The sequence below is a fragment of the Pterocles gutturalis genome, unplaced genomic scaffold (genome assembly GCF_000699245.1).
Source record: "Pterocles gutturalis isolate BGI_N339 unplaced genomic scaffold, ASM69924v1 scaffold7391, whole genome shotgun sequence".
NCBI classification, from domain to species: domain Eukaryota; kingdom Metazoa; phylum Chordata; class Aves; order Pterocliformes; family Pteroclidae; genus Pterocles; species Pterocles gutturalis.
The window spans coordinates 1-11,435 of NW_010105346.1; the positions used below are offsets into that span (position 1 = coordinate 1).

Genomic DNA, 11,435 nt, shown 5'->3' on the forward strand with positions numbered 1-11,435 from the left:
CGGACTGGGCCCTGCCGTCGCCCTGGCCTGTGGAACCTGCTGCAGGCCTGGCCCTCGGCCGGGCGGGACGAGGCACTCCGGGCGCGCACAGGGCTCTGCCAGAGAAAGGGCCTCACGGAGGGTGTGATGTCTCGTCCTACCTGCCCCGCATCCTCCCATAACAGCCTCTTCCCAGCTTGTTAAAGCATGAGTGTGCTAAGCCATGTGCCATGGTGTTACTGGTTTTTGGCAGATTCACAGTTGGCTCCTGTGTGGGTTTCACAGGCCAGCCTCTGTGGCCTTTATGGCCTGTGATGATTGATCTCCAGCTCATCCATTGCTGCGGAGCTTACTGAGGAGTCCTCCCTGCCAGTGCTGGGAGTACGCACCTTTGTTGCAGATGGGAAGCTACTCAATAAAAATCACAAACAAATTGTAAAGCCTGGATAATTTGGTTGTAAAACATTGCTCAAGTCAAAGAAATATACTCCCTTAGCAGCTGGTGTCAGATTCCATGACATCTGGTTGCTGCAGCCAGCAGAAGGCAACACCTTGCTGGCCTCACAGTAGCAGGGTGTTAAAACTGTGTTATTCCCACCATTTTAGGGGCAGGTAAAAATACCAAAAAAGACAGGGAAAAGCTGTCATTGAAAGTCTTAGCTCCTATCCTGTTTGCTCACTTGGTTTTGAACTCATAGCTGTCCTGCTGTCGCCATGTAAAATCACAGATTTGTCCTGTAACTTCGTAGTGCAAGGATTGAGAAATACTGCTGAGAAACTGAGAAAAGTTTTGTTTGCACATGTTACCCTGCAGCCTTCTGATAAGCTGACGCCAGTCAGTGCACAAGTCAGTTCCATCTGTAATTCCGAAAAAAACACGTTGACAAAATGCAAACTCAGTAGGCGATGACGGCATAGTTACATCAGGTAGATATCCTGTACGTTCTCTGCCTACAGGCCAAACGGACCTCTTGTTAGAAAAGTTAAACTTATACCCTAGGAGTCTAACACTTCAAATCCTCCTTCTTTTCCTTTCCTACCACCAAAAAACCCCAACCAAAACAAAACAAAAAACCAAACAAACCCAAAACCAGAACTGCGCCCTTGTTCCAGGCTTAAAAACAGGCTCCTAACATCAGCCTCTCATTATGTGCTTTGGTGGCAAAATGTTTCCTGACATCAGGGTACGTGGACTGTTCTGCCTTTAGAGAAGAACAGATGCTCAGGAGGAGATGAAGCAATCCATCTCATTTAATTTATGAGAGCTCGTGTTAGGGCTGCGAGTGCACCCTGAGACATTGCAGCCCCTCCCCCACTCCCTGGGGACTCGGGGGCCTGTGCACAAGGCCAGCTCTGGTACAGCGTGCCCACGTAGCCTGGGATGGGGCTGCAGTGAAGAGAGCTGTGTGACAAGGAGCTGTGACGAGCCTCCTTGGTGGCCCCTTCCTCTTCTCTTGGGAAGTTTGTTCAAACCTGGGCCCTTGCCTGAGCAGCACCAAGAGCGTGCCTGTGCCTGGCTGCATCGCTTGCTGATCCTGACCCGCTGACTTGACTTCCTAGCTTACCGCTGACCTGCTCATCACTACAGACTTGTCTGGACATCTGGACTATTGGCTGACCCTGCTTGCCATCACTGGCCCTGCTCTGCTTTTTGTGTTTGGGCACTGAGAGAGCATGCCCTTATCGGCGAGGTCCCTGCCCCTGCCTGACGTGTTGTTGTGTTCTGGCTCACCCTCCCGCGCAGAGCAGGCTGCCCTTCCTGCTCCCTGACAGCTTCAATCTGCTCGTATTTGCTTTCAAAATGGTAAAGGTGGAACTGGTTTTTACAATTGGTTTTTTTTGGTGTGTAGTCAACAATAAACACAGATATATATATAGCAATCTTCTTATCTTTATTACATCTTCATAGGTCTGGCCAAAAAAAAGGTGCCAAAATGACTAGGATTAGCTTGGGGAGATGATTCATATATTATTGCTTTCTTTTCTATGGTCCACGGTACAAGATGGTGATGAATGATGCCCCACAGTCTTTGACATTTTCTGTGTTGTAGAAGATAGTATGACATAGACATGGAAATTATTGCTATTAATTTAAAATAATGTATTTGCAAAAAAACCCCCACCAAATTAACCACCTATGGCCCATAAAATTACAGCCATTTTCCCCTATTGTGCCAGTACCAAGGTGCGTCTGAAGATTATGCAGATAATGAAGAAAAGCTAAAAGGTAAAATGTGACAGAAGTTGCTGGATGTTCAGAATTTTAAAACTGAGGTTAAGGACACAATGTAGTCCCAGTTTTTTAATAAACGAAGTTAAATTCAGAGACCAGGTATCTAATCTATGCTGCTAAAAGCAATGTATATGTCTCCTCAGGGTGTTTCTGGATCCAGAGGCTAATTTAAATTTACATCCAGATGTCCTCTTCTTGCAGACTAGTTTGATGACTAATTCTTTATAGCCGAAGATCTAGTCCTTTTTCTTATTAATCTGCATAATTTATTTTATAATTGTTGTCAATAGCATTATTCTTTTTATTCAGCTTTATAAGGCTCCTATCTGCTTTTTGTGACACTGAGTATATTGCAAGGAAATACTTACCAAAAAATTACTATTATTTCTTCATAAGAAAGGATCAGTCTATACTGCTATTGTGATAAATGACACTTGCTTTATATTGATTTCTTGTAAGGGTTGCAGTAGTAACATTAAAGTTGTTGACAATGTTGTTCCAAACATTTTAGGTAATTAATTATAATCCCCTAACCAAATTATGCTCCAGACATGTGATTGCCACTGTTTTCAGCCCAGCTTGTGAGAATGCAGGTAATTTTCCTTTTGTGGCTCTAGAGTTTATCCAATCTGTCCAGTGAGATTTTCAATCAAGACTGTATTTGGTAATTTGGACTAGTGTACCAAAATGATTGCTGCACCTCGGTAACCTGAGAACTGGAAACCTGAGAAAGGAGAGGTCCGTTTAATAAAGGTGGTATTACCAAAGAAGCAGCATAACTCAGAATAACCTTGGAGCAGAAACATGCTCGGATGCTGCTAGGGAGAGGACAAACACACTTTCTCTTTCTCCGTTAAAATCCAGTCTGTTTTTGATAAAAGAGGAGTTTGAATTTGAGTTGCTGTCATAATTTTTCATCTGTGTAGAAGTGGGCGGGATCTCCTAGTCAAGTGCTGTTTTGAAAGAAATGTGTTTGCTGCCCAATGACTCACCTTCACTTCTAGTTTCAAGACAGTGTATCAAATTTAGGGAGCTGTTTTTTTCTCAATAGACCCAGCATGTTCTTTGCTTCTGTTTAGTAATTTTTAAGCAATTCTATATGCGACTTTTTTTTTTTCTAAAGCCTCATAGAGAGATAGAGACTGTCATATTAGGTTATGTTAATAACTCCTAAAATAAATGAAACAGCCAGATGATTAAAGCTCTTTCTTAAAACAATTGAAGAGTGAATTTATTGGAATTTTCAAGAATATTAATTACAGGCCTAATTTGGATTTAATTCAATGGGAGCTGCACTTCTATGTCACTAAAATACAGGGATTTTCAGACTCTGCCAGCTACCTCTTTAGTCCCTAAACCAATTGAAAAGAGAGCTTTAGCCAGCATTTTCAGGGAAAACAAAGTCACGTGCCATAATAATCTCTTCCACAAAACAAAATGTTGAGATGACTTTACTGAAAAAAAGCATTGGTTTTTTTTTTTTTTTTTTTTTGGTTTTTTTTTTTTTTTTTGTTGCCAAGTACAAAATAGCAAAGGTCAAAACTAATGCTCAGGTACAGAGTGTGAGGTCACCCAAGTGAAGGTTTGGAAATCAGAAGGTTTTTCTTTTACGTATTTGTGTTTCAGGGTTCAGGGATAGATGAAACTGTACCAGGCAGTAGATCTTTCAAGTGCTGTTTTGATACTTCATGTGCTGGTATCAGGGCCGAAGTTATTTCTAATTCAATTCCCAAAAGACTGCACAGGAACCCAAACACGAAACACAGTTGGCAGCAGGGAGAGGACTTCTGTCATCTCATAACCTCTCAATTTGATCTCCTGAATCCAAGAGAACCTGACATGAGATAACACACACTCTGAAGAACTGGGAGGTGTAAACAAACCTATCAAAGCCTGTCTTTTAAAGTAGGTCCAGTAAGTGCAAATATCTCAATACCATTTGAGATGCAGATCTGACTGGGTCTGAAAATATTGGTGACATTGTAACCATTCCAGTTATTATAATCTGTAAAAATGCATTTAGATCCCACTTTTCTGCTTTTATACAGTATCCGTAAGAGGAGGAACTGCATCAGTGTTATAATTTCAGCTACGAAGCAGTAACTGTTGAACCGATAGGAATCTAAGATTTAGGGCCCAGGAAAGCTGACAGTACAAAAAGAGGTCACCACTAGGAGGCAGATACTGCTGTCCCAGAAGCCCATGCCTAAACCAACAGGGAATCCCCTTCCCTTCCCTTCCCTTCCCTTCCCTTCCCTGCCCTGCCCTGCCCTGCCCTGCCCTGCCCTGCCCCCTGCCCCTGCCCTGCCCCTGCCCCTCCAACAGACTGAGTATCCAGCAGTTCCCACTCTTGATGGCAGTGCTGCTGTGCTCTCATCTAGAACCTCAGGATCACTTTTTCTTATCCATACTGTCAGCTTGACTTTGCTCCCTTCTTTCTCCAGTCTCCCAAACTTTCCTGATTTGCCTTTAGCAAGTGTCAATATTTAATGATGCTGTAAGTGAAACAGTCAGATGGTCCACAGGGGCTCAGACATGCCTGTGTCAGCCTGGAAAGTTAGTTGCACAGTCTTGTGAAGTTCTGAATGTCTTCGACAGAACAGGCATGGAAATTAGGGTCCACTCCATACCCAATACTTAGGGTACACTCTATACACTCAAAAGGCCACTGGTTGCATTGATAGAAAAGCTACGCGGAGCTGAGATGCCATCATAAACCCACCTAATCTGTGACTCAAGAGAGAAGCGTGAAGGTAAAATCTGGAATCCAGAGCAGAATATGAGGAAGAAAATAAATGGAACTGCCAGCAGCAGTAAGATACTGATACCACAGTGTAATGTATTTCAGCAATTTCTGGCGCACCGCTGACCTGGGCCCAGGAGGATTGGATCCTGTCTAATAACCATTCACTGTGTCTGTGTGGTGTCTGGGTAGTGCAACATCAGAGTGCGAATGAAACGTTGAAAAATTGTGCTATTCCAGGTTGCATCAGCTGGGGTCACATCCTCTGCCTCCCCAGCATGCCAAACATGGCGTTCAGGAGGAAGAGCTTCTGTGCATGTTCAGAGTTGGAAAGAGCAATCCCAGCTCCTGCTCCTGGCAGAAGGCTTCCTTTCCCTCATTTCAGCAGGCAGGGGATGGAGATATGCCAACGTACATGGTGTACACAGTATTTCCTAGAAACCGGAAGAAGAGTTAGATGAGTTGCCTCATCCCTGTTAGGAGGCTGTTGGCTCATCAGATAAGACAATCATGTTCCTTGTTTTGTCTTATCTGTTTTAGAAGAAGTCAGTTTATTTAATCAGATATGCATCTGTGGGAGTATACTACCTATTCGCTAATGACCTTGCTACAGATGTTAATCTTTATTTTATTTAGGGAACCTATCAGCAGCTCCTTCTATCTCCTGACATCTGCTGTGCTTTCTCCCATGTCTGCAGTATGTAGTTAGATGTAACGATTAGAAAATAAATACAAGGGACAACACTGAGGAGCTAATTTGAGACAAATGCAGTGAATGAAAACAAACAGTAATTAGTAGGGGAAGAGAGGAAGAAGAGAATTATGCTGCTATATTAAGTATTTTTGTCTCACTAGGTAGATGTTTTAAGTATGCATGCTATGGCACCTATTCTTTTTAAGACCTCTCTTTTCCCTTATTTGCTGCTTTCCCCATATGTGTCTGTGAGGAAGAGTGCTTTGGACTGAGATGGCTTTGTGGAAATACTACATTAGTTTGCAGTTTCCAAGGAAGGGGGAGGGAATTGGAGACTGTGCCACAAGGGAGAAGGCAGTGCTGTGGAGTGAGAGGGAGGCTATGGGGTAGGTAGCCAGGCTGGCATTATCCTTAGTCTTCAAAGAAAGGCCTTGAGAGACACGTGCAATCCTTGGTGCTAATTACAATAAATTGAGCAAAGAGGGTAGGAAGGACCCAGCTGAAGGACTTGAATAGGGAACTGAATGAAAAAAAGCCCAGGAAGGACGTTGGGCTGTTAGAGCAAGTCCAGAGGAGGGCTACATGGTCAGAGGGCTGGAGCACTCCCCTTATGAGGACAGGCTGAGAAAGTTGGGGTTGTTCAGCCTGGAGAAGAGAAGGCTCCAGGGAGACCTTGTAGCAGCCTTCCAGTACCTGACGGGGGCCTACAGAATAGATGGGGAGGCACTCTTTATCAGGGAGTGTGGTGACAGGATAAGGGGTAATGGTTTTAAGCTGAAAGAGGGGAGATTTAAATTAGTTATAAGGAAGATATTTTTTACTGTGAGGGTGGTGAGGGACTGGAAGAGGTTGCCCAGAGAAGCTGTGGATGTCCCATCCCTGGAGGTGTTCAAGGCCAGGCTGGATGAGGCTTTGAGCAACCTGGTCTAGTGGAAGGTGTCCCTGCCCATGGCAGGGGGGTTGGAACTCGATGATCTTTAAGGCCTCTTCCAACCCAAACCATTCTATGATTCTATGATTCTAGTAGAGATTATCTTTACTGCATAGCTTTGGATGCCACACTTTGAGCCTGATGAACAGGCTCAGTCATTATCAGTGAAATGATACATGATAATAACAGCTAGGAGCAGAGATTGCTCGGAATAGATAAAAGACACATTGGTTTGGCCAACTTAAGCTGAACTAGTATCTGGAAAGATATCTGTAAAATTATGTAAGAAAAAAAGATTAATGACTAGAAGAGTAGAAACAAAACAGGCAACAGCACGAAGATGATTGCTAACAAGGATGAATAAGGACCAAGAATGTGTCTGGGAAAATAGAGCAATGAGAAGGAACTGCATACTGGCATGTTAAAATAGAAATCACAGGGGAGGCTGCCATGAAAGTAGGGTGGGAAAGCGGAGGATTTAAGTCTACCAATAGATCTAGGAGGTACAGCAAGCACTTGCTACAAGACATTCTCAGGAACATCTTGTCATTTGGCTGGTAATCTGACCAGTGTTGTTCTTGCGTACAGGTGATGGTTTCTGCCACTGCTTTCTCTAGCACATAGGTATTTGAAAAGTCATTTTAATGCTACAGTCCATCTCTGATGAAGTCTGGTATCTTTGTTCGCAGCGCTGTATGCCACAGTTATCTTAATCACGGGGTTTGCTTCATCGTGTTACTGTTTCTTTTCTTTCTTTTTAATTCTGGTTCTTCTCTGCTTTCTACCATGAGATTTTTTTCTGGGAATCTTGTGCTTATTCTTCTTCATCCATTTTTTAACTTTTCTAATCCGTGGGCTCACACAGAACTTTCTGCCTTCTATGTAGAGACTGCCAGAGCAAAAACTGGTTGTCAGTTTCAAAGAAAAAATGTAAAACCCCCAACTTTTAAAAACAATCATACTTATCACTCACCCAGGAGGACCACAAAGTGAGAATTGGTTCATCTTAAATTATTTTTTATAATATGTCTAATCACTTTTGTCTGTTTTCAAATATGTAAAAGTTAGGATCTAAGGTGTACATGATTAGACCTGTCTTCCAAAACCTGAAAAAAGCTTTACTGCTTCAGTGGGTCCGAAAAGAACCACAATGCAAAATAATACATTTCTATGGCCAATAAATAAGTAGACCACTTTATTATAATTGTTGTCATGATCATCACGCAAATGTCTAGAAATAAAAAATGTCCAGGATTTCTTTGAAATTTATCAATTTAACCTAGACAGTGTGATATTGTACTAGCCAAAAAAAAAAGGCAATAGTTTATGTACAACAGTAAAGCTGATTTAATGATTCTAGGCAAGGTTTGTACAGGATCAATAGTTGGAAGAAACCAGACAAGACTTAGGTGCATGAGTCATTCTTCAGTTCTGAAAATAAAGCAAGTGTCAAAGTTAGTGCAGGCTGAATATCAATATTATTACTGAAACGGAAATTCAGTTTTAGCAGTCAGAAGTTTAAATAGCAGAAGGAAGGACAGTTCTTAAATTACACATAGACTTGTTTTTAATTGAATTTGTGTTAGCATTCTAAGATTCTACTTGTTTAAATGGTGCCTAATAGGTTTTAACTTGTCAGTACACCTTTCACAGTGAAGGATCCAAAACATCTCTTACATAACAGCTTCTAGGTGACACAGGCCATCTGCCTTCTGGATATCGAACCTCTCCACTCTTCGGAGAATTCCTTTGGGAATTTCATCTGAAACTTTTGTGCAACAGTTAAAGGCCCCAGGAAACAAAGCTAAAAAGAGTAATAACAATGTTAGAAACAACATAGATATGAAGGGGACAAGTCATAGCCTGACTTCACAGAACCACAGAATGGTTGAGGTTGGAAGGAACCTCTAGAAATAATCTGGTCCAACCCCCATGCTCAAGCAGGGCAACCAGAGCCGCTTGCCCAGGACCACGTCCAGACTGCTTTATAATATCTCCAATGATGGAGACTATGCAACACAGCAACATAGCTGGGCAACCTGCTCCAATGTTTGATCACCCTCACAGAAAAGAAGGAAAAAAAAAAAAAAAGTGGCTTCCTGTGTTCAGATTGAATTTCATGTGTTTTAATTTGTGCCCATTGCCTTTTGTCATGTCAGTGGGTACTGCTGCAAAGAGCCCGGCTCCCTCTTCTTTTTTCATTCCCATCAGGTGTGGGAATGATGGTTACAACACCTTGATGAGAACTCACTTGAGCCTTCTCTTCTCCAGGATAAACAGTCCCAGCTCTCTCAGCCTTTCCTCATATTCAAGATGCTCCAGTCCCTTCACCATCTTTGTGGCCCTTTGCTCGACTCCCTCCAGTTAATCCACATCTCTCTTGTACTGGGGAGCCCAGAACTGGACCCAGCACTCCAGATGTGGCCTCACTAGTGCTGAGTAGAGGGGAAAGATCATCTCCCTCAACCCTGTGACTGGTACCCCCTGCTCCCAACCTCTACTAAGGTGGCTGCTTAGCATAACTAATGCCACTTTATGAGGCAAGCAGCCATTCTGTGTGACCGAGTAAGTTACGTATTTGTGCTCTTTCCGTCATTATCAAGCCCTGAATGTCCTGTGAACCAAGTAGACAAAGCAGAGTTCTAAGGGGTAATGGTTTTAAGCTGAAAGAGGGTAGATTTAGATTAGATATTAGGAGGAAGTTTTTTCCTGTGAGGGTGGTGAGGGACTCGAAGAGGTTGCCCAGAGAAGCTGTGGATGCCCCATCCTTGGAGGTGTTCAAGGCCAGGCTGGATGAGGCTTTGAGCAACCTGGGCTAGTGGGAGGTTTCCCTGCCCATGGCAGGGGGGTTGGAACTCAATGATCCTTAAGGTCTCTTCCAACCCAAACCATTCTATGATTCTATGATTCTGTGATATTCTATGATTCTTCTTCCCTTCCCTACCAACCCCTGGCAGGTACTGCTGCCTGGTGTTATTCCTCCCCAGATGCAGGATGTTGCATTTCCCCTTGATGAACTTCATGAGATTCTTCTCTGCCCATTTCTACAGCCTGATGAGGTCTAACTGTAAGGCAGAAAACCCATGTGATGGATGAGCTACTGCTCCTGGTTTTTATAATCTCCAAACTTGATGAAGGCACGTTCTGTCCCATTGTCCAGGTCATTAATTAATATGTTGAACAGTATTGGTCCCGGTGCTGATTCCTGGGAGTTCACCACTGGTGACTTGCTTCTAATTGGACTTTGTGCCACTGATCTCAACCCTATGGACCTGGTTGTTTGGCCAGTTTTTGGTCCACCTCACTATTCACTCATCTAACCTGTACTTTGTCAGCTTGTCTGCAATGATGTTATAGGAGACAGTATTAAATGCTTTACTGAAGTCGAGATAAACATCATCCACTGCTCTCCTCTTGATCACCAAGATAGTCACCTCATTGTAGGCTATCAGGTTGGTCAAGCATGATTTCCCCATCATAAATTCATGTTAACTACTCCTGATCACTGTCTTGTCCTTCAGATCTTTGGAAATGCTTTCCAGAAGGATTTTTTCCATCAGCTTCCCAGGGATTGAGGTGAGGTTGGCCAGCCTATAGTTCCCTGTATCTTCCTTCTTGCCCTTCTTGAAGATAGGAGTGATGTTTGCTTCTCTTCCTGTCTTCAGAAACCTCTCCCGGTTGCCATGACTGTTCAAAGATAATTGACAGTGACCTCACAATGCCATCAGCCAGCCTCCTCAGCACTGGTGGGGTGCATCCCATCTGTGCCTGTGGCCTTATGTAGGTCCAGTTTTTTCAAGTGCTCCCTAATTTGGTTCTCCACTGACAATAAGCCTTCCTTGCTCCAGACTTTCCCTCTGGTCTCAGAGACTTGGGATTCTTGAAGGACATTTTGAACGGTAAAGAGTGAGGCAAAGAAAGTGTTGAGTACCTCAGCCTTATCCATGTAATTTGTCACTAGTTGCCCTGCCCCATTCAGCAGCAGGTTCACATATTCCCTCTCCTTTCTTTTGCTATTTATGTACTTGTGGAATCCTTCCCTGTTGTGCATGCCTTGCCAGATTAAATTCCAGCTCAGCCTTGGATTTCCTAAACCCATTCCTGCATGATCAGACAGCAACTCTATACTCCACCTGCGTCACCTGCCCCTTTTTCCACCCCTTTGTTCCACACTTTGTTTTTATGTTTGATTTCATTTAGGAGCTCTGCGCTCATCCATACAGGCCTCCTGCCACTTTGCGTGGTTTTCTCTTTGTTGGAACAGACCTGTCTAGAGCTTGGAGGAGGTGACCGTTGAATATCAGCAAGCTCTCCTCAACCCCTCTTCTCTCCAGGGTCATATTCCATGGGATTCTTCCATGCAGGTCTCTGAGGAGGTTGTAAATCTGCTCCCCTGAAACCCAGGGCTGTGATCTTGGTTTTTGCTCTGCTCTCTTCTTCCAGGATCCTGAACTCCACCATCTAATGGTCACTGCAGCCAATGATGACTCTGCCTTTCATGTCCCTGACCAGTTCTTCCTTGTTTGCAAGAATCTGGTACAGCTGAGGGCGTTTGCTTGCTGGTTCTTTGATTACTTGTGCTGAAAGATGTCATCAATGCACTCAAGAAATGTTGTAGATTGCTTGAGCACTGCTGTATTGTCCTTCCAGCAGATAGCAGGGTGGTTAAAGTCCCCCATGAGGACCAGGGCCTGTGAATGTGAGGCTTTTTCCAGCTGTTTGAAGAAGGCCTCATCCACTTCTTCCTGGTCAGGAGACCTATCGCAGACACCCGTGTTGGTCTGCCCACTGATCCTGACCCATAAACTCTCAGTTGGCTCATCATCCATCCCCAGGCAGAGCTCCATTCATTCCT

General features: G+C 43.6%; 1 protein-coding gene across 1 annotated transcript; it reads right to left on the bottom strand.

Moving 5' to 3' along the window:
- Positions 1 to 7,315: 7,315 nt before the first annotated feature.
- On the bottom strand, positions 7,316 to 11,409 carry LOC104471862. Its single transcript, XM_010087354.1, has 4 exons — positions 11,156 to 11,409; positions 10,077 to 10,267; positions 8,258 to 8,384; positions 7,316 to 7,469 (listed from the first exon to the last, which is right to left on the bottom strand). The coding sequence occupies exons 1-4, from the start codon at positions 11,407 to 11,409 to the stop codon at positions 7,316 to 7,318; spliced, it is 726 nt and encodes a 241-aa protein (XP_010085656.1).
- Between the last annotated feature and the right edge of the window lie 26 nt (positions 11,410 to 11,435).